The sequence below is a fragment of the Salvelinus fontinalis genome, chromosome 1 (assembly GCF_029448725.1).
Source record: "Salvelinus fontinalis isolate EN_2023a chromosome 1, ASM2944872v1, whole genome shotgun sequence".
NCBI classification, from domain to species: Eukaryota; Metazoa; Chordata; class Actinopteri; order Salmoniformes; family Salmonidae; genus Salvelinus; species Salvelinus fontinalis.
The window spans coordinates 85,574,789-85,599,322 of NC_074665.1; the positions used below are offsets into that span (position 1 = coordinate 85,574,789).

At 45.0% G+C, this 24,534-nt stretch overlaps 1 protein-coding gene across 1 annotated transcript in view; it reads left to right on the forward strand.

Annotated features, from left to right (window-relative positions):
* The window catches only part of LOC129862984 (integrin alpha-9-like), a 233,225-nt gene that overhangs the window by 201,597 nt on the left and 7,094 nt on the right, over positions 1 to 24,534 (forward strand). Inside the window, exons 22-27 of the mRNA XM_055935066.1 lie at positions 42 to 150; positions 3,214 to 3,321; positions 7,158 to 7,283; positions 7,653 to 7,772; positions 9,329 to 9,424; positions 14,982 to 15,101. Coding sequence (XP_055791041.1) covers positions 42 to 150; positions 3,214 to 3,321; positions 7,158 to 7,283; positions 7,653 to 7,772; positions 9,329 to 9,424; positions 14,982 to 15,101 — 679 coding nt within the window. The remainder of the gene's footprint in view (positions 1 to 41; positions 151 to 3,213; positions 3,322 to 7,157; positions 7,284 to 7,652; positions 7,773 to 9,328; positions 9,425 to 14,981; positions 15,102 to 24,534) is intronic.

The following is a 24,534-nucleotide window of genomic DNA, read 5'->3' on the forward strand; positions in this document are numbered from 1 at the left end:
TGGGGCTGTGTAATACTATATCACTTTCTATCTGTCTACAGTTTAGTGACTCCAACATCCTTTCTGTATGGGAACTCCATCGATGCCTCTCGCTTCATCCAGCTGGAGGACAAGGAGTGTAACTTCCAGCCTCTAAACTTCAGCTTTCAGGTATTGGTGACACATGTACATCCGGAAATCCCCATTCAAGTCAATTATATTGATATGACTGTACCAGTAGCTCTACCTCATCAAAACATGAAGCATATTATTTTGGCTCCTTGTAAACATCTCTCTCTCTCTCTCTCTCTCTCTCTCTCTCTCTCTCTCTCTCTCTCTCTCTCTCTCTCTCTCTCGATCTCTCTCTCTCTCTCGATCTCTCACTACTCTCTCTCTCTCTCACTACTCTCTCTTTCATGCTCTCTCTCTCTCTCTCTCTCTCTCTCTCTCTCTCTCTCTCTATCGCTCTCTCTCTCTCTATCGCTCTCTCTCTCTATCGCTCTCTCTCTCTCTCACACTACTCTCTCTCTCTCTCTCTCTCTCTCTCTCTCTCACTACTCTCTCTCTCTCTCTCTCTCTATCTCTCTCTCTACTCTCTCTCTCTCTCTCTCTCTATCTCTCTCTCTCTCTCTCTCTCTCACTACTCTCTCTCTCGATCTCTCTCTCTATCTCTCTCTCTCTCTCTCACTACTCTCTCTCTCTCTCTCACTACTCTCTCTCTCTCGATCTCTCTCTCTCTCTCACTACTCTCTCTCGATCTCTCTCTCTATCTCTCACTACTCTCTCACTACGCTCTCTCTCTCTCTCTCTCTCTCTCACTACTCTCTCTCTCGATCTCTCTCTCTCTCTCACTACTGTCTCTCTCTCTCTCTCTATCTCTCACTACTCTCTCTCTCTCTCACTACTCTCTCTTTCGCGCTCTCTCTCTCTCTCTCTCTCACTACTCTCTCTCTCTCTTTCTCGATCTCTCTCTCTCTCTCACTACTCTCTCTCTCTCTCTCTCTCTCTCTCGATCTCTCGATCTCTCTCTCTATTTCTCACTATTCTCTCTCTCTCTCACTACTCTCTCTTTCTCTCTCTCTCTCTCAATTCAATTCAATTCAATTCAAGGGGCTTTATTGGCATGGGAAACATGTGTTAACATTGCCAAAGCAAGTGAGGTAGACAATACTTAAAAGTGAAACAAACATTACAAATTAACAGTAAACATTACACATACAGAAGTTTCAAAACAATAAAGACATTACAAATGTCATATATATATATACAGTGTTGTAACAATGTACAAATGGTTAAAGCACACAAGTTAAAATAAGTAAGCATAAATATGGGTTGTATTTACAATGGTGTTTGTTCTTCACTGGTTGCCCTTTTCTTGTGGCAACAGGTCACAAATCTTGCTGCTGTGATGGCACACTGTGGAATTTCACCCAGTAGATATGGGAGTTTATCAAAATTGGATTTGTTTTCGAATTCTTTGTGGATCTGTGTGATCTTAGGGAAATATGTGTCTCTCTCTCACTACTCTCTCTTTCGCGCTCTCTCACTACTCTCTCTTTCTCTCTCTCTCTCTCACTACTCTCTCTTTCTCTCTCTCTCTCTCTCTCTCACTACTCTCTCTTTCTCTCTCTCTCGCTCTCTCACTTTCTCTCTCTCTCGCTCTCTCACTACTCTCTCTTTCTCTCTCTCTCGATCTCTCTCTCTCTCTCTCACTACTCTCTCTCTCTCTCTCTCTCACTACTCTCTCTTTCATGCTCTCTCTCTCTCTCTCTCTCTCTATCGCTCTCTCTCTCTCTATCGCTCTCTCTCTCTCTATCGCTCTCTCTATCGCTCTCTCTCTCTCTATCGCTCTCTCTCTCTCTCACACTACTCTCTCTCTCTCTCTCTCTCTCTCACTACTCTCTCTCTCTCTCGATCTCTCTCTCTATCTCTCTCTCTCACTACTCTCTCTCTCGATCTCTCTCTCTATCTCTCTCTCTCTCTCTCACTACTCTCTCTCTCTCTCTCACTACTCTCTCTCTCTCGATCTCTCTCTCTCTCTCTCTCACTACTCTCTCTCGATCTCTCTCTCTATCTCTCACTACTCTCTCACTACGCTCTCTCTCTCTCTCTCTCTCACTACTCTCTCTCTCGATCTCTCTCTCTCTCTCTCTCTCTCTCTCGATCTCTCTCTCTATCTCTCACTTCTCTCTCTCTCTCTCACTACTCTCTCTTTCGCGCTCTCTCTCTCTCTCTCTCTCACTACTCTCTCTCTCTCTTTCTCGATCTCTCTCTCTCTCACTACTCTCTCTCTCTCTCTCTCTCTCTCTCTCTCGATCTCTCTCTCTATTTCTCACTATTCTCTCTCTCTCTCACTACTCTCTCTTTCTCTCTCTCTCTCTCAATTCAATTCAATTCAATTCAAGGGGCTTTATTGGCATGGGAAACATGTGTTAACATTGCCAAAGCAAGTGAGGTAGACAATACTTAAAAGTGAAACAAACATTACAAATTAACAGTAAACATTACACATACAGAAGTTTCAAAACAATAAAGACATTACAAATGTCATATATATATATACAGTGTTGTAACAATGTACAAATGGTTAAAGCACACAAGTTAAAATAAGTAAGCATAAATATGGGTTGTATTTACAATGGTGTTTGTTCTTCACTGGTTGCCCTTTTCTTGTGGCAACAGGTCACAAATCTTGCTGCTGTGATGGCACACTGTGGAATTTCACCCAGTAGATATGGGAGTTTATCAAAATTGGATTTGTTTTCGAATTCTTTGTGGATCTGTGTGATCTGAGGGAAATATGTGTCTCTCTCTCACTACTCTCTCTTTCGCGCTCTCTCACTACTCTCTCTTTCTCTCTCTCTCACTACTCTCTCTTTCTCTCTCTCTCTCTCTCTCTCACTACTCTCTCTTTCTCGCTCTCTCACTTTCTCTCTCTCTCGCTCTCTCACTACTCTCTCTTTCTCTCTCTCTCGCTCTCTCACTACTCTCTCTCTCTCTCTCTCTCTCTCTCTCTCTCTCTCACTACTCTCTCTTTCGCGCTCTCTCACTACTCTCTCACTCTATTCTCTCTCTATCCCTGTCTCTCATCCACCTTTCTCTTTCTTTCTACCCCCCCACATTCTCTCTTACCTCAATCCTCTACCTCTCTTACCCCTGACCTTCTATTTCTCTCTACCCTTCACCATCTTTCTCTCCCTAATACTTCTCTCCACCTCTTTCATCGTCTTCCAGGTGATCAACAACGGCCCCAGCAGGTTACCTGGCTCCATAGTGGACATCAGGATCCCAAATCGACTGGCTGGCAATGGGGCCGACATGTTCCACATCATGGACACACAGGTGGGAACCTTCCAACAGCAGTTTATGAATCAAAGTCAATCAATCAGATTCATTTATAAGGTCCTTTTTACATTAGCAGTTGTCATCAGGTGCTTTTACATTAACCCGGCCTAGACCTCAAAGAGCCAGGAAAAACATCCTAGAAGGAAGATATCTAGACAGGAACCAGGCTCTGAGGGGAGACCAATGATAGCACATTATTTCCCTGTCCATATGTCCAACAGCAGTCTATCCACACTTTCCACCCATTCACCCAAACGTCAGTACCTCTGGCGTTGTTTAGGGGTTTATCCACCTACACACATCCACATTCTTTGTTGCCTTTATGTAACTGAAGTTTATCGCGCTTGTTTTCCTTCATAGCTGAATGCTGTGGATCCACATTCTTTGTTGCCTTTATGCAACTGAAGTCTATCGCGCTTGTTTTCCTTCATAGCTGAATGCTGTGGATCCACATTGGCAAACACCTTAATACAGTTAAAATGGCCTTCTTGTTTATCTATATCTCTGGTAATGGGACACAGGACCTGTTAGAACAGTGCGAGGCACTATTTGATGATTTTTTTTGATAAATGGGAAAGAAGTGTTGATACAGCTACTACTGGCTACGTGACCATTTAGTTTCACAACAACAGTTGCTCATTTAGGCACCCCCGGTAGGTTCTTTCTTTTCATAACCTCTGCACCGCTCCTTTCATATAGATAGATCAGGGGGAGCCCAACCTTATAATTGTGTTGACTGTTTGAATGGGAGGATTGGAGCAGAGACTGTAGGGACATCAGACCGTATCCCACCCTGCATCCCCACATCTGGAATTACTTGGAGGGATCAGAGAGCTTGCACGGAACGACTGGGGGAATGGGACACCTGCGGAGCATGCTACTATTCTATAACATCCCCAACGTAGATGGAGACACTGGGATATGAAACTGGGGCCCTGGTCAAAAGGAGTGCACTATACATTTGGGAAAAAGGCTGTATCCCAAATGGCACCCTATTCCCTATTTGTATGGTATTCACTTGGAATCTGTTAACAATGGATATAAAGGAGTTAAACAGTAATTGGTAACAACCTGGTACCAAGTGGTGGGCTACACAATGATGCCAGAAATGACATGTTTCATGTACCATAAATCAGCTAATAGCAGGGTGCAGTTGTTATGAGGGTCAACTATCTTTCTTTCTCTCTCTCACACACTCTCTCTCGCTCTCTTTCTCTTGGTCTCTCTCTCTCACACACACACAGACACAGACACACACACACAGGCAAAAGTAGTGCCCAATATAGGGAGTAGTGTACAATTTGGGACGCAGTCCTGACTTTCTCAGGCTGTGGATTGAAGCAACAAAGATGGTGAATCTCAAATATAAAATATTTGTTGTTGTCGAATATAAAATATATATTGTTTAACACTTTTTTGGTTACTACATTATTTCAAATGTGTTATGTCATAGTTTTGGTGTCTTCACTATTATTATACAATGTAGAAAATAGTAAAAATAAAGAAAAACCCTTGAATGAGTAGGAGTGTTCAAACTTTTGACTGGTATTGTGTATATATAAACACTCTAAACATCCTACCCGACGGCTCGGCGGCGTCAGCATGGTCCTAAAACACATTATTGCCTCATTTTGTATCACATTCCTATGATAAAACTGTGAGGGACAAAAATGCAATTTCAGAATATGGGGGCGACGTGTTGTCCCGAGTGAAAGTTGTGCAGCTGCTTAAAACAAGTAAAAAACAAATTGTGAAACCTTAAAAATTCTGAGAAATATATCAGTGGGTCTTAATAGTAAAATGATTGGTCTCTCTCAGGAGAGTCCTCTACTCACCTGTAGAATGTGGTGTTGAACATTCCTGAGATATTTATCTTTCCTCCTCCCATCCTCCTCTTCCCATCCTCCTCCTCCCTCCCTCCCACTCCTCCCATCCTCCTCCTCCCTCCCTCCCACTCCTCCCATCCTCCTCTTCCCATCCTCCTCCTCCCTCCCTCCCACTCCTCCCATCCTCCTCCTCCCTCCCTCCCACTCCTCCCATCCTCCTCTTCCCATCCTCCTCCTCCCTCCCTCCCACTCCTCCCATCCTCCTCCTCCCTCCCTCCCACTCCTCCCATCCTCCTCTTCCCATCCTCCTCCTCCCTCCCTCCCACTCCTCCCATCCTCCTCTTCCCATCCTCCTCCTCCCTCCCTCCCACTCCTCCCATCCTCCTCCTCCCTCCCTCCCACTCCTCCCATCCTCCTCTTCCCATCCTCCTCCTCCCTCCCTCCCACTCCTCCCATCCTCCTCCTCCCTCCCTCCCACTCCTCCCATCCACCTCTTCCCATCCTCCTCTTCCCATCCTCCTCCTCCCTCCCTCCCACTCCTCCCATCCTCCTCCTCCCTCCCTCCCACTCCTCCCATCCTCCTCCTCCCATCCACCTCTTCCCATCCTCCTCTTCCCATCCTCCTCCTCCCATCCTCCTCTTCCCATCCTCCTCCTCCCTCCCTCCCACTCCTCCCATCCTCCTCCTCCCTCCCTCCCACTCCTCCCATCCACCTCTTCCCATCCTCCTCCTCCCTCCCTCCCACTCCTCCCATCCTCCTCTTCCCATCCTCCTCCTCCCTCCCTCCCACTCCTCCCATCCTCCTCCTCCCTCCCTCCCACTCCTCCCATCCTCCTCTTCCCATCCTCCTCCTCCCTCCCTCCCACTCCTCCCATCCTCCTCCTCCCTCCCTCCCACTCCTCCCATCCTCCTCTTCCCATCCTCCTCCTCCCTCCCTCCCACTCTTCCCATCCTCCTCCTCCCTCCCTCCCACTCCTCCCATCCTCCTCTTCCCATCCTCCTCCTCCCTCCCTCCCACTCCTCCCATCCTCCTCTTCCCATCCTCCTCCTCCCTCCCTCCCACTCCTCCCATCCACCTCCTCCCATCCTCCTCTTCCCATCCTCCTCCTCCCTCCCTCCCACTCCTCCCATCCTCCTCCTCCCTCCCTCCCACTCCTCCCATCCACCTCTTCCCATCCTCCTCCTCCCTCCCTCCCACTCCTCCCATCCTCCTCTTCCCATCCTCCTCCTCCCTCCCTCCCACTCCTCCCATCCTCCTCCTCCCTCCCTCCCACTCCTCCCATCCACCTCTTCCCATCCTCCTCCTCCCTCCCTCCCACTCCTCCCATCCTCCTCCTCCCTCCCTCCCACTCCTCCCATCCTCCTCTTCCCATCCTCCTCCTCCCTCCCTCCCACTCCTCCCATCCTCCTCCTCCCTCCCTCCCACTCCTCCCATCCACCTCTTCCCATCCTCCTCCTCCCTCCCTCCCACTCCTCCCATCCTCCTCCTCCCATCCTCCTCTTCCCATCCTCCTCCTCCCTCCCTCCCACTCCTCCCATCCTCCTCCTCCCATCCTCCTCTTCCCATCCTCCTCCTCCCTCCCTCCCACTCCTCCCATCCACCTCTTCCCATCCTCCTCCTCCCTCCCTCCCACTCCTCCCATCCTCCTCCTCCCTCCCTCCCACTCCTCCCATCCACCTCTTCCCATCCTCCTCCTCCCTCCCTCCCACTCCTCCCATCCTCCTCTTCCCATCCTCCTCCTCCCTCCCTCCCACTCCTCCCATCCTCCTCTTCCCATCCTCCTCCTCCCTCCCTCCCACTCCTCCCATCCTCCTCTTCCCATCCTCCTCCTCCCTCCCTCCCACTCCTCCCATCCTCCTCTTCCCATCCTCCTCCTCCCTCCCTCCCACTCCTCCCATCCTCCTCTTCCCATCCTCCTCCTCCCTCCCTCCCACTCCTCCCATCCACCTCTTCCCATCCTCCCTGCCCTTTCTCATCTTCCTCCTCCTTTTCCTCTGTCTCCCCAGGTGGCAGAGGGGCGAGGAAACTGCACCGCTCACAGGAACCCCAAGCCCTGTTCCATCCCCCAGGACAGAGAGAGTATCTTCCACACCATCTTTGCTTTCTTCACCAAGTCTGGACGCAGGGTCCTGGTGAATAAACAGAGAGAGAGAGAGACCAAAAGAGAGAGAGTCTATACACTCACACACCCATGAACACACACAGCACAGGCACAGAGAGAGAGAGGCGTGTACATGCACCCATGAACACACACACACACACCTGAACTGTCCCAGTCTGTGGACTTTTAGGTTCAGTGAAAGTGTTTCCCTTGGAGATGTATCATGTGTGTGTTGTGTAGCATCTGTTCATCTCGCTCTGTCTTTCCTTCTTTCTCTCTCAATCTCTTTCTCTCTCCTCTCTCTTTCTCCCCCCCTCTTTCTCTCTCTTTCTTTCTCTCTCTCGCTTTTCCTCATTCTCTGTCTCTCTCTTCTCTCTCATCCCCCCCTTCTCTCTAACAGGACTGTTACCGGCCAGGGAGAGCATGTTTAACCATCTCATGTACTCTGGGCTCCCAGTCCAAAGAGGAAGTTGTCAGTATAGATGTGAAACTTCTACTAAACACAGAGATACTGAAGAGGGTAAGTACATGGATATTAGTTGTTACATACACTACCGTTCAAAAGTTTGCCCATTATCAGCACTTCTGTGTTCCAATGGCACGTTGTGTTAGCTAATTCAAGTTTATCATTTTAAAAGGCCAATTGATCATTAGAAAACCCTTTTGCAATTATATTAGCACAGCTAAAAACTGTTCTGATTAAAGCAATACAACTAGTTCAGTATCTGGAGCATTTGTGGGTTCGAACAGGCTCAAAATGGCCAGAAACAAAGAACTTTCTTCTGAAACTCGTTAGTCTATTCTTGTTCTGAGAAATGAAAGCTATTCCATGCGAGAAATTGCCAAGAAACTGAAGAGCTCGGACAATGCTGTGTACTACTCCCTTCACAGAACAGTGCAAACTGGCTGTAACCAGAATAGAAAGAGGAGTGGGAGGCCCCGGTGCACAACTGAGCAAGAGGACAAGTACGTTAGAGTGTCTAGTTTGAGAAACCGACACCTCACAAGTCTTCAACTGGCAGCTTAATTAAATAGTACTCGCAAAACACCAGTCTCAATGTCAACAGTGAAGAGGCAACTCTGGGATGCTGGCCTTCTAGGCAGAGTTGCAAAGAAACAGCCATATCTCAGACTGGCCAATAAAAAGAAAAGATTAAGATGGGCAAAAGGACACAGACACTGGACAGAGGAAGATTGGGAAAAAATATTATGGACAGACAAATCTAAGTTTGAGTTGTTCGGATCACAAAGAGGAACATTTGTGAGACCCAGAAGAAATGAAGATGCTGGAGGAGTGCTTGACGCCATCTGTCAATCATGGTGGAGGCAATGTAATGGTCTGGGGGTGCTTTGTTGGTGGTAATGTGGAAGATTTGTACAGGGTCAAAGGGATCTTGAAGAAGGAAGGCTATCACTCCATTTTGCAACACCATACCCTGTGGACGGCGCTTAATTGGAGCCAATTTCCTCCTACAACAAGACAATGACCCAAAGCACAGCTCCAATCTATGCAATAACTAGTTAGGGAAGAAGCTGGTATTCTGTCTATAATGGAGTGGCCAGCACAGTCACCAGATCTCAACCCTATTGAGCTGTTGTGGGAGCAGCTTGACTGTATGGTACGTAAGAAGTGCCCATCAAGCCAATCCAACTTGTGGGAGGTGCTTCAGGAAGCATGGGGTGAAATCTCTTCAGATTACCTCAACAAATTGGCAACTAGAATGCCAAAGGTCTGCAAGGTTGTAATTGGAGGATTCTTTGACAATAGCAAAGTTTGAAGGACTCAATTATTATTTCAATTTAAAATCATTGTTTATAACCTTGTGAACGTCTTGACTATATTTTCTATTCATTTTGCAACTAATTGCATGTATGTTTTAATGTAAAACAAGGACATTTCTAAGTGACCCCAAACTTTTGAACGCTAGTGTTGTTACCTGGTTGGTACCTGGTTGTTACATGTTTAATATATTTTAATGTTTTACTTAGGCTAATAATGTTTATTACAGTATGGATCTGAAGGAAGTATGAATCCCCCCCTTCTCTCTCTCACACACACACACCACCTACCTACAGGACAGCTCGTCGCTGATCCAGTTCGTGACTAGGGGTAACGTGAGAGTGGACGGGAGGGCCATAGAGGTACCGCAGGGGCTATCAGAAGACACTTCAGTAAGTATATCACTCTTACTCCTGCAAAGCGCTGAATATATGAGTCAATCAGTGTGTTGGATCAGTTTCAGCATGCAGTAGACACATCATGATGTCAGTGAGACATTCTAACAGCCAGTTTATTTCTGTGATGTTCCTGAGGGTTGAATGTAGAAGCTGAATCTAGTGGAAATTGAAGCCTGGGGAGCAGCTGGAGGCAGGAAGCCAGATCAACCTGGATGTCATGGGGGTGAGGCAGGGTTGTATTTGGGGGTCCTCAGCTGTGGTCCTCAAGGACAAGGTCTCCTCAGAGACAGCAGGGTATCACACACACGCACACACACACACACACACACGCGCGCACACACACACACACACACACACACACACACACACACACACACACACACACACACACACACACACACCACACACCACACACCACACACACAGGGCAAGCCTCTGTGTGGAGTGATTGGATGAGCCTGTGGAGCAGTGGAATGAAGTGATGAGCACTCTGCATCCCCTTATCCTCGATCCTCTCAGCTGATTACGGTGATGACCTCCAGACCCCAGCTCGCAGCTTCATCTCCTGACTTAGGCCCCACCGCGCTGCTGCGTCTCCTGACCTCTAGGCCCCCAGCTCGCTGCTCGACCCCCAGGCCCCAAGAAGAGCTTGGCTAGCTTCAGCCGCTGAATCAGACGTTACTGTGAATGTGTCCATTCACAACTGCTCTCCCAGCACTTAGTGACCACTTTAATTTCCCCCAGCAACACCTCCCACCCCCCTGAGTGTCTGGTCAGTTCACTACCACAAACCACTAGAGATTTTAGTGAATTCAGTAGCCCTGGTCCCTCAGCAGCTCTGATGTCCCTAGAGAAAGATTTGTGGTCCCTTGGTGTGCGGTAGCCTTGGTTTGTGACGCGGCTCTCTTTCAACACTCATCTCATATGTATATACTGTACTCGATACCATCTACTGCATCTTGCCTATGCCGTTCTGTACCATCACTCATTCATATATCTTTATGTACATATTCTTCATCCCTTTACACTTGTGTGTATAAGGTAGTAGTTGTGGAATTGTTAGGTTAGATTACTTGTTGGTTATTACTGCATTGTCGGAACTAGAAGCACAAGCATTTCGCTACACTCGCATTAACATCTGCTAACCATGTGTATGTGACAAATAAAATTTGATTTGATTCCCAGCCTGCTACTTATCAACAGCTGATGATATATAGTTTATCCCTTGTGTCATGCAAACAGGCCCCGGTAAATGTGGTAAATGATAGGAGAATAAAAAATAATCTACTCTATGAGTTATGAGCTCATTGACTCGATTGAAATGGTTCCTTACATTTTAGAACCCGTAAACATTTGTTCAATATTGATAGCTCAGCATAAACTCAGCTGGAGTCAGTCAGTCAGACAACGGATCAGAATGTAACATACTGTATGCTTCCAATGCACACGGGCACTCTTAACTAAACATGTTACAGTTTGGTGTAATTCTTCCATATTCCTTTTTGCTATGCACCATATTGGAATGCTGTGTTATTGTGGGTGCCTGATGTCTTAGGAGGGATTTCCAGCCCAAACCCACGACCCAGACCCACGACCCAGACCCACAGAACTGAGTTTCTTCAATACTGTGAGAGTTTACTCTAGCCTGCCAGATGGGCGGGCTTTGCAGTTTTGGGACTATTCTATTGAGCCAGGCAAGCTCAATCAAGCACAGATCAAGTATTTTTTTTTTTATATTTCAAATAGTATTTGAACCCAGATCTGTCACAAACCCAGACAGACCTGCATCAGAATTGAAAGAACTTACAGTACTTTTTTTAACCTTTTATTTAACTAGGCAAGTCAGTTAAGAACAAATTCTTATTCACAATGATGGCCTAGTAGCAGTGGGTTAACTGCCTTGTTCAGGGGCAGAAAGACAGATTTTTACCTTGTCAGCTCGGGGATTCAATCCACCAACCTTTCAGGTTACTAGTCCAACGCTCTAACCACTAGGCTACCTGCCACCCTTTGCTTAGCTTACAGTACAAAGCTTATCTTACATTACTTGCAGTACCTATTTACAGTACTTAGCTTACGATACTTAGCTTATTGTACCGTACTTACAGTGCTTAGCTTACAGTACTTACAGTACTTAGCTTATCTCACAGTACTTATAGTACTTACATTACTTAGCTCATCTTAATGTTTAGCTTACAGTACATACAGTACTTTGCTTATCTTACAGTACTTACAGTACTTAGCTTATCTGACAGTTCTTAGATTATGTTACAGTACTTAGCTTATTTTACAGTACTTAGCGTACAGTACTTACAGGACTTAGCTTATCTTTTATTTAAAAAATGTATTTCTCCTTTATTTAACCAGGTAGGCCAGTTGAGAAAAAGTTCTCATTTACAACTGCGCCCTGGCCAAGATAAAGCAAAGCAGTGCGACAAAAACAAGAACACAGAGTTACACATAAACAAACATACAGTCAATAACACAATAGAAAATAAAAATCTATGTACAGTGTGTGCAAATGTAGAAGAGTAGGGAGGTAAGGCAACAAATAGGCCACAGAGGTGAAATAATTACAATTTAGCATTAACACTGGAGTGATAGATGTGCAGATGATGATGTTCAAGTAGAGATACTGGGGTGCAAAAGAGCAAGAGGGTAAGTAATAATATGGGGATGAGGTAGATGGGTGTGCTATTTACAGATTGGCTGTGTACAGGTACAGTGATCAGTAAGCTGCTCTGACAGCTGATGCTTAAAGTTAGAAAGGGAGATATGAGACTCCAGCTTCAGTGATTTTTGCAATTTCTTCCAGTCATTGGCAGCAGAGAACTGGAAGGAAAGACGGCCGAAGAAAGTGTTGGCTTTGGGGGTGACCAGTGCAATTTACCTGCTGGAGCGCGTCCTATGGTTGGGTGTTGCTATGGTGACCAGTGAGCTGAGATAAGGTGGGGCTTTACCTAGCAAAGACCTGGAGCCAGTGGGTTTGGCGACGGATATGTAGTGAGGGCCAGCCAACGAGAGCATACAGGTCGCAGTGGTGGGTAGTATATCGGGCTTTGGTGATAGACTACATCCAGTTTGCTGAGTGTTGGGGGCTATTTTGCAAATGACATCGCCGAAATCAAGGATAGGTAGGATAGTCAGATTTACGAGGGAATGTTTGGCGGCATGAGTGAAAGAGGCTTTGTTGCGAAAAAGGAAGCCGATTCTAGATTTAATTTTGGATTGGAGATGCTTAATGTGAGTCTGAAAGGAGAGTTTACAGTCTAACCAGACACCTAAGTATTTGTAGTTGTCCACATATTCTAGGTCAGGACCGTCCAGAGTAGTGATGCTAGTCGGGCGGGAGGGTGCGGGCTGCAATCGATTGAAGAGCATGCACTTTAGCATGCACTGCTAGTTTTACTAGCATTAAAAGCAGTTGGAGGCCACGGAAAAAATGTTATCTGACAGTACTTAGCTTATCTTACAGTACTTACAGTACTTAGCTTATATCACAGTACTCAGCTTATATTATAGTACTTACAGTACTTAGCTTATTTAACAGTACTTAGCTTAAAGTACTTATCTTATCTTACAGTTCTTAGCTTATATTACAGTACTTACAGTACTTAGCTTACAGTACTCAGCTTAGTTTATAGTACTTACAGTACTTTGCTTATTTTACAGTACTTAGTGTATCTTATCAGTACTTACAGTACATTATGAAGGGTTAAATCCATGAAGGATTTTTCAGAGTTACACTGTTGGACCTAGAAACATAAGCATTTCGCTGCACCTGCGATAGCATCTGCAAAAGTGTGTACGCGACCAATAAACTTTGATTTGATCATTTAGTGGGTCATTGTGAACTAATGTCATGGGAAGCATGCAAGAGATCAGACTGCCTGTTGGTTCATAAATGAACTTACTATGAGCTTACTATACAGTACTCTCATGTAATATTTTGAAATCTCATTTCATTTACACTGTCAATATTATCTGTGACCATATAAGATTAGAATGATGTTGCAATAGTTGGAATGATTTCATTCATGTTTTGAAATGTGTTCACATGTACAATGAAATAACTATACATTTCAAATGTGTATGGTTAACAGACATAGATCGAAGCTGTTTACCAGCCTGGAGATAGAACCTGTTAACCAGTCTGGAGATGGTAGCCGTTTTTCAGTCTGGAGATAGTAGCCGTTTCTCAGTCTGGAGATAGTAGCCGTTTCTCAGTCTGGAGATAGTAGCCGTTTCTCAGTCTGGAGATAGTAGCCGTTTCTCAGTCTGGAGATAGTAGCCGTTTCTCAGTCTGGAGATAGTAGCCGTTTCTCAGTCTGGAGATAGTAGCCGTTTCTCAGTCTGGAGATAGTAGCCGTTTCTCAGTCTCTCGGTCCCAGCTTTGATGCACCTGTACTTTCCCTGCCTTCTAGATGGTAACGGGGGGAACAGTCCATGGCTCGGAGGGCTGAGGTCCTTGCTGATCTTCGTGTGTGTGTGTGTGTGTGTGTGTGTGTGTGTGTGTGTGTGTGTGTGTGTGTGTGTGTGTGTGTGTGTGTGTGTGTGTGTGTGTGTGTGTGTGTTCAGGACGTTGAGGTCATATAAATCCTGTGCTCTTGTTCTGTTTTCCTCACTGACATGGTTTGAGTGTGTCTGTATCAAAGTGTGTTTGAATGTGAGGCTTTTTTTTCTGAGTCTGTATCAAACTGTTTGAATGTAATCCTAGATGTGAATCTGTGTGAATGTCTCTGTTTCCAATGGAATCTTGTGTTCCAGCTGTTACCTTGAATTTCCAGTCTTTCACAACTGCATTGCTCTGGAAATGTAGGATAGTAGTAGGTATGCGTAATACCCTAGGACCATGCCTCAGAACTACCTGGCCTGATGACTCCTTGCTGTCCACCTGGCCGTGCTGCTGCTCCAGTTTCAACTGTTCTGCCTGCGGCTATGGAACCCTGACCTGTTCACCGTGCTACCTTGTCACCAGTTTTTAACTCTATCTTTCTCTACCGAACCTGCTATTTCTAAATCTGAATGATCGGCTGTGAAAAGCCAACTGATATTTACTCCTGAGGTGCTGACCTGTTGCACCTTCGACAACCACTGTGATTATTATTATTTGACCCTGCTGGTCATCTATGAACATTTGAACCTCTTAGCCATGTACTGTTATAATCTCCACCCAGCATAGCCAGAAGAGGACTGGCCACCCCTCATAGCCTGGTTCCTCTCTAGGTTCCTGCCTTTCTAGGGAGTTTTTCTTAGTCACCGTACTCCTACATCTGCATTGCTTGATGTTTGGGGTTTTAGGCTGAGTTTCTGTACAGCACTTTGTGACATCGGCTGATGTAAAAAGGGCTTTATAAATACATTTGATTGATATCTCAGAAATAATTTAGACTATTTTAAATGTGTTGGTGTAAATTTTTTGTGTTTGACTGTAATCTTGTTCTTTTAGCTGGTGTTCCAGGTGCTCCACAGCCACGAGCCAAGGGGCTGTGTGTATCTAGGTGTTTCCGTGTTTGAGGCTACGTTTGACTGTATTGCCATTGTGTTTCAGCTGGTGTTCGAGGCGCTCCACAGCCAGGAGCCAAGAGGCTATGTTGTTGGTTGGATCATTGCCATGAGCCTATTGGTGGGAATACTCATCTTCCTACTGCTGGCTGTGCTGCTCTGGAAGGTAGCACACACACCACACACACACACACAAAACAGCAAATAGTGTGGACTATACCATGTAATTTCCTTGTTATTGGGAGGTCCATGTTTTTGTTCCTCATATTGTTGGTAGACTATAGCCTAGAACACCTCCCCTCTACTGTAACTGGTAATTAGACTATAGCCTAGAACACCTCCCCTCTACTGTAACTGGTCATTAGACTATAGCCTAGAACACCTCCCCTCTACTGTAACTGGTCATTAGACTATAGCCTAGAACACCTCCCCTCTACTGTAACTGGTCATTAGACTATAGCCTAGAACACCTCCCCTCTACTGTAACTGGTCATTAGACTATAGCCTAGAACACCTCCCCTCTACTGTAACTGGTCATTAGACTATAGCCTAGAACACCTCCCCTCTACTGTAACTGGTCATTAGACTATAGCCTAGAACACCTCCCCTCTACTGTAACTGGTCATTAGACTATAGCCTAGAACACCTCCCCTCTACTGTAACTGGTCATTAGACTATAGCCTAGAACACCTCCCCTCTACTGTAACTGGTCATTAGACTATAGCCTAGAACACCTCCCCTCTACTGTAACTGGTCATTAGACTATAGCCTAGAACACCTCCCCTCTACTGTAACTGGTCATTAGACTATAGCCTAGAACACCTCCCCTCTACTGTAACTGGTCATTAGACTATAGCCTAGAACACCTCCCCTCTACTGTAACTGGTCATTAGACTATAGCCTAGAACACCTCCCCTCTACTGTAACTGGTCATTAGACTATAGCCTAGAACACCTCCCCTCTACTGTAACTGGTCATTAGACTATAGCCTAGAACACCTCCCCTCTACTGTAACTGGTCATTAGACTATAGCCTAGAACACCTCCCCTCTACTGTAACTGGTCATTAGACTATAGCCTAGAACACCTCCCCTCTACTGTAACTGGTAATTAGACTATAGCCTAGAACACCTCCCCTCTACTGTAGCTGGTCATTAGACTATAACCTAGAACACCTCCCCTCTACTGTAACTGGTCATTAGACTATAACCTAGAACACCTCCCCTCTACTGTAACTGGTCATTAGACTATAGCCTAGAACACCTCCCCTCTACTGTAACTGGTCGTTAGACTATAGCCTAGAACACCTCCCCTCTACTGTAACCGGTCATTAGACTATAGCCTAGAACACCTCCCCTCTACTGTAACTGGTCATTAGACTATAGCCTAGAACACCTCCCCTCTACTGTAACTGGTCATTAGACTATAGCCTAGAACACCTCCTCTACTGTAACTGGTAATTAGACTACAGCCTAGAACACCTCCCCTCTACTGTAACTGGTTGTTAGACTATAGCCTAGAACACCTCCCTTCTACTGTAACTGGTCATTAGACTATAGCCTAGAACACCTCCCCTCTACTGTAACTGGTGATTAGACTATAGCCTCGAACACCTCCACTCTACTGTAACTGGTCATTAGACTATAGCCTAGAACACCTCCCCTCTACTGTAACTGGTCATTAGACTATAGCCTAGAACACCTCCACTCTACTGTAACTGGTCATTAGACTATAGCCTAGAACACCTCCCCTCTACTGTAACTGGTAATTAGACTATAGCCTAGAACACCTCACCTCTACTGTAACTGGTCATTAGACTATAGCCTAGAACACCTCCCCTCTACTGTAACTGGTCATTAGACTATAGCCTAGAACACCTCCCCTCTACTGTAACTGGTCATTAGACTATAGCCTAGAACACCTCCCCTCTACTGTAACTGGTCATTAGACTATAGCCTAGAACACCTCCCCTCTACTGTAACTGGTCATTAGACTATAGCCTAGAACACCTCCCCTCTACTGTAACTGGTCATTAGACTATAGCCTAGAACACCTCCCCTCTACTGTAACTGGTCATTAGACTATAGCCTAGAACACCTCCCCTCTACTGTAACTGGTCATTAGACTATAGCCTAGAACACCTCCCCTCTACTGTAACTGGTAATTAGACTATAGCCTAGAACACCTCCCCTCTACTGTAGCTGGTCATTAGACTATAACCTAGAACATCTCCCCTCTACTGTAACTGGTCATTAGACTATAACCTAGAACACCTCCCCTCTACTGTAACTGGTCATTAGACTATAGCCTAGAACACCTCCCCTCTACTGTAACTGGTCGTTAGACTATAGCCTAGAACACCTCCCCTCTACTGTAACCGGTCATTAGACTATAGCCTAGAACACCTCCCCTCTACTGTAACTGGTCATTAGACTATAGCCTAGAACACCTCCCCTCTACTGTAACTGGTCATTAGACTATAGCCTAGAACACCTCCTCTACTGTAACTGGTAATTAGACTACAGCCTAGAACACCTCCCCTCTACTGTAACTGGTCGTTAGACTATAGCCTAGAACACCTCCCTTCTACTGTAACTGGTCATTAGACTATAGCCTAGAACACCTCCCCTCTACTGTAACTGGTCATTAGACTATAGCCTAGAACACCTCCCCTCTACTGTAACTGGTGATTAGACTATAGCCTCGAACACCTCCACTCTACTGTAACTGGTCATTAGACTATAGCCTAGAACACCTCCCCTCTACTGTAACTGGTCATTAGACTACAGCCTAGAACACCTCCCCTCTACTGTAACTGGTCATTAGACTATAGCCTAGAACACCTCCCCTCTACTGTAACTGGTCATTAGACTATAGCCTAGAACACCTCCCCTCTACTGTAACTGGTCATTAGACTACAGCCTAGAACACCTCCCCTCTACTGTAACTGGTCATTAGACTATAGCCTAGAACACCTCCCCTCTACTGTAACTGGTAATTAGACTATAGCCTAGAACACCTCACCTCTACTGTAACTGGTCATTAGACTATAGCCTAGAACACCTCCCCTCTACTGTAACTGGTCATTAGACTATAGCCTAGAACACCTCCCCTCTACTGTAACTGGTCATTAGACTATAGTCTAGAACACCTCCCCTCTACTGTAACTGGTCATTAGACTATAGCCTAGAACACCTCCCCTCTAACTGGTTGTTAGACCATAGCCCATTTCTTCTCTCATAACTATCTCTAATCTTTCCTCACCACTTAACGCCACTATCTTTAATTGCTGTAGTTTGTGTTGTTAGGTTCTAATATCAGAGTAAGAACTCGACACTATTAAAGCTCAAACCAAGTTCATTCATCCCAGAGGGTCGAACAGCTGAACTGACAAAACAACATTCACACCAGCACTGATATTTAACCCTTTCTTCTAGGCTGAGTCTCCTCCTACACACCTGAACAGCCAATGTGTCTCTATTGCTAGACAGCACCTTAGTGATATCTGTTTTTCCTCACTTTATCTGACCTGACCTCTGCCCCAAAGTGCTCACTCCTCCCCAACTTACAGCTGTCATGGTGACTGGTACCAGACTGTGTCTCTTCTCCTCCCAGAGGATCCATGACGTCTGACAATAACATATCCTGACATAATGTAAACGTTATACATTACCCTCTCTTCCTCAGTGACATGAAGAACTATATTTCATATTCTCAGAACCCAACAGTGTTGTGGTAATGTGTAATGACACCACGATTGTCTAATTAAGTTTGGCGGATTGTCAGAGGAACATGTTTGCCCCAAGCTAACGCATTAACTTGTAAACAACTAGTCACATTGGGCCATTTGTATTGAGCATCTCTGAACCTATTGTTTAGTCTGTGACAGTGCTACAGTTCTAAAGAAAGAGACAGTCAGCACTCGCAAATAAAGTAGGACTTTGATTTATCATCAGCAGTCACAATGAACACACTTCAGCCATCAAGCATTTATCAGTGCTACATTTTCCTGGTCCCAGGGATTGGTTCACACGGTCCAGTTGTGAAATGCTGCTTCTCTTGGATTAGAGTGGCATGCAGTCAGTCAGTCATAGGGGAGGTGCTCTTGGATAGTCATTAACAACCACACAAGGAACAACATGGACGTCACAAAAATGTACACTGACCATGCATACCACACACATCATACCACACACGTGAAAGATAGATTTGAGGGGAAATGACCCCCAATTGATGTCTAGACCAGACCCCTTTACTTCTCTATACAGACCAGACCCCTTTAATTCTCTATACAGACCAGACCCCTTTATTTCTCTATACAGACCAGACCCCTTTATTTCTCTATACAGACCAGACCCCTTTATTTCTCTATACAGACCAGACCCCTTTACTTCTCTATACAGACCAGACCCCTTTACTTCTCTATACAGACCAGACCCCTTTACTTCTCTATACAGACCAGACCCCTTTACTTCTCTATACAGACCAGACCCCTTTACTTCTCTATACAGACCAGACCCCTTTACTTCTCTATACAGACCAGACCCCTTTACTTCTCTATACAGACCAGACCCCTTTACTTCTCTATACAGACCAGACCCCTTTACTTCTCTATACAGACCAGACCCCTTTACTTCTCTATACAGACCAGACCCCTTTACTTCTCTATACAGACCAGACCCCTTTACTTCTCTATACAGACCAGACCCCTTTACTTCTCTATACAGACCAGACCCCTTTACTTCTCTTCACACAAAACTCTTTCTTTCCCTCGTTTGCGACTCCCACTGGGAATAGCACGACTGAACCCTGAAATGTTGCTCCTGGAATATACTGTGTGTGTTTGTAACACCAGCCCTCCCTTTCTCCAAGTCCTTGCACTCTGCCAAAGTAAACCCCACGTACAAGAGCTGCACATGTCCACTATTTCCTCTTTGAGGGAATTCCTGTGGGAGAAAAAAACAGGCTGTGTCTCAAATGGCACCCTATTCCATATATAGTGTGTTACTTTTTACCAGGACTCTGAGGGCTCTAATCAGTAGTGCACAATGTTGGGAATAGGGTGCCATTTGGGACACAGCCTTTCTGAATCAGAGAGAGAGAGAGATCTCTTTTGTTGTCTTTTCGCTGAGCTGACCCTTAGTGTTCTCACAGTAGCGTCATCTCTATGTTTAGATAGACATCAAAAGATCCATGGTGTGTAACCATTCATCTGTCTATCTAGCTGATGTTTACTGAATTTCTATATTTTCCTTATACAAACTATACACTGAGTGTACAAAACCTTAGGAACACCTTCCTACTATTGAGTTCGGAACAACCAAAATGCATCAGGGCCAGGACTCTACAAGGTGTCTAAAGCATTCCACAGGGATGCTTGCACAATGCTTCCCACAGTTGTGTCAAATTGGCTGGATGTCATTTGGGTAGTGGACCATTCTTGATACACACAGGAAACTGTTGAGCGTGAAAAACCCAGCTGCATTGCAGTTCTTGACACACTGGTGCGCCTGGCACGTACTACCATACCCTATTCAAAGGCACTTCAATATTTTGTCTTGAAAACTCACCCTCTGGATGGCACACATACACAATCCATGTCTCAATTGTCTCAAGGCTTAAAAATCCTTATTTAACCTGTTTCCAACCCTTCCTCTACACTGACTGAAGTGGATTTGACAAGTAACATCAATAAGGGATCATAGCTTTCACCTGGTCAGTCAATGTCATGGAAAGATAAGGTGTTCCTAATGTTTTGTACGCTCAGTGTATTGTCATGGAGTGCAGAATCCAGTTCAAAACTGGTCAATGTTTTTTGAAGAAAAATAAGTAGCAGCATCGCTTCAGGCTTTCCAAAACCCCACATGTGGTGTTGGTGATCCCCTTCTGGTATCATTTTTCCTTTTGCTTTTCAACTGGTGAATGTTTCTGGAAAAGGCAAATGATATTCTTCAGTCTGTTGACCACTAAGGCACATAGTATGAACAGAGGCTATGTGTAGCCAGTGTATTCTTCCATTCCTTTTTAAATTACATTCAATAAAAACATATTTTTTTAAAATACGTGATTTATCCTTGAAGGGCTTTGAGCAACAACAACAACTACACATCATACCAACCACGCAACCATGACAATACCACGCAACCATGACAATACCACGCAACCATGACAATACCACGCAACCATGACAATACCACATAACCATGACAATACCACATAACCATGACAATACCACGCAACCATGACAATACCACACAACAATGACAATACCACATAACCATGACAATACCACGCAACCATGACAATACCACATAACCATGACAATACCACATAACCATGACAATACCACGCAACCATGACAATACCACACAACAATGACAATACCACATAACCATGACAATACCACGCAACAATGACAATACCACGCAACCATGACAATACCACATAACCATGACAATACCACATAACCATGACAATACCACGCAACCATGACAATACCACACAACAATGACAATACCACATAAACATGACAATACCACGCAACCATGACAATACCACATAACCATGACAATACCACGCAACCGTGACAATACCACATAACCGTGACAATACCACATAACCATGACAATATCACGCAACCATGACAATACCACACAACCATGACACTACCACACAACAATGACAATACCACGCAACCATGACAATACCACATAACCATGACAATACCACGCAACCATGACAATACCACATAACCATGACAATACCACACAACAATGACAATACCACGCAACCATGACAATACCACATAACCATGACAATACCACACAACCATGACACTACCACACAACAATGACAATACCATGCAACCATGACAATACCACATAACCATGACAATACCACATAAGCATGACAATACCATGCAACCATGACAATACCACGCAACCATGACACTACCACGCAACCATGACAATACCACGCAACCATGACAATACCACATAACCATGACAATACCACGCAACCATGACAATACCACGCAACCATGACACTACCACACAACAATGACAATACCACGCAACCATGACAATACCACGCAACCATGACAATACCACGCAACCATGACAATACCACGCAACCATGACAATACCACGCAACCATGACAATACCACGCAACCATGACAATACCACATAACCATGACATTACCACGCAACCATGACACTACCACACAACAATGACAATACCACGCAACCATGACAATACCACGCAACCATGACAATACCACATAACCATGACAATACCACGCAACCATGACAATACCACGCAACCATGACAATACCACGCAACCATGACAATACCACGCAACCATGACAATACCACGCAACCATGACAATACCACGCAACCATGACAATACCACGCAACCATGACAATACCACATAACCATGACAATACCACATAACCATGACAATACCACGCAACCATGACAATACCACATAACCATGACAATACCACGCAACCATGACAATACCACGCAACCATGACAATACCACGCAACCATGACAATACCACGCAACCATGACAATACCACACAACCATGACAATACCACGCAACCATGACAATACCACGCAACCATGACAATACCACGCAACCATGACAATACCACGCAACCATGACAATACCACGCAACCATGACAATACCACGCAACCATGACAATACCACGCAACCATGACAATACCACGCAGCCATGAAAATACCACGCAGCCATGAAAATACCACGCAGCCATGAAAATACCACGCAGCCATGAAAATACCACGCAACCATGACAATACCACGCAACAATGACAATACCACGCAACCATGACAATACCACGCAACCATGACAATACCACGCAACCATGACAATACCACGCAACCATGACAATACCACGCTACCATGACAATACCACGCTTCCATGACAATACCACGCAACCATGACAATACCACGCAACCATGACAATAACACGCAACCATGACAATAACACATAACCATGACAATAACACATAACCATGACAATACCACATAACCATGACAATACCACATAACCATGACAATACCACAATACCATGACAATACCACAATACCATGACAATACCACAATACCATGACAATACCACAATACCATGGCAATACCACACAACCATGACAATACCACACAACCATGACAATACCACATAACCATGACAATACCACGCAACCATGACAATACCACACAACCATGACAATACCACATAACCATGACAATACCACGCAACCATGACAATAACACGCAACCATGACACTACCACGCAACAATGACAATACCACGCAACCACGACAATACCACATAACCACGACAATACCACGCAACCATGACAATACCACACAACCATGACAATACCACGCAAACATGACAATACCACGCAACCATGACAATACCACGCAACCATGACAATACCACATAACCATGACAATACCACGCAACCATGACACTACCACGCAACAATGACAATACCACGCAACCATGACAATACCACGCAACCATGACAATACCACGCAACCATGACAATACCACATAACCATGACATTACCACGCAACCATGACACTACCACGCAACCATGACAATACCACATAACCATGACAATACCACGCAACCATGACAATACCACGCAACCATGACAATACCACGCAACCATGACAATACCACATAACCATGACAATACCACGCAACCATGACAATACCACATAACCATGACAATACCACGCAACCATGACAATACCACGCAACCATGACAATACCACGCAACCATGACAATACCACGCAACCATGACAATACCACGCAACCATGACAATAACACGCAACCATGACAATAACACGCAACCATGACAATAACACATAACCATGACAATACCACACTACCATGACAATACCATGACAATACCACAATACCATGACAATACCACAATACCACAATTCCCATGACAATACCACGTAACCATGACAATACCATAACAATACCACAATACCATGACACTACCACACAACCATGACACTACCACACAACCATGACACTACCACACAACCATGGCAATACCACACAACCATGACAATACCACAATACCATGACAATACCACAATACAATGACAATACCACAATACCATGACAATACCACAATACCATGACAAAACCATGTAACCATGGCAATACCACATTACCATGACAATACCACAATACCATGACAATACCACGCAACCATGACAATACCACGCAACCATGACAATACCACGCAACCATGACAATACCACATAACCATGACAATACCACGCAACCATGACAATACCACGCAACCATGACAATACCACATAACCATGACAATACCACGCAACCATGACAATACCACGCAACCATGACAATACCACGCAACCATGACAATACCACGCAACCATGACAATACCACATAACCATGACAATACCACACAACCATGACAATACCACACAACCATGACACTACCACACAACCATGACACTACCACACAACCATGACAATACCACACAACCATGACAATACCACACAACCATG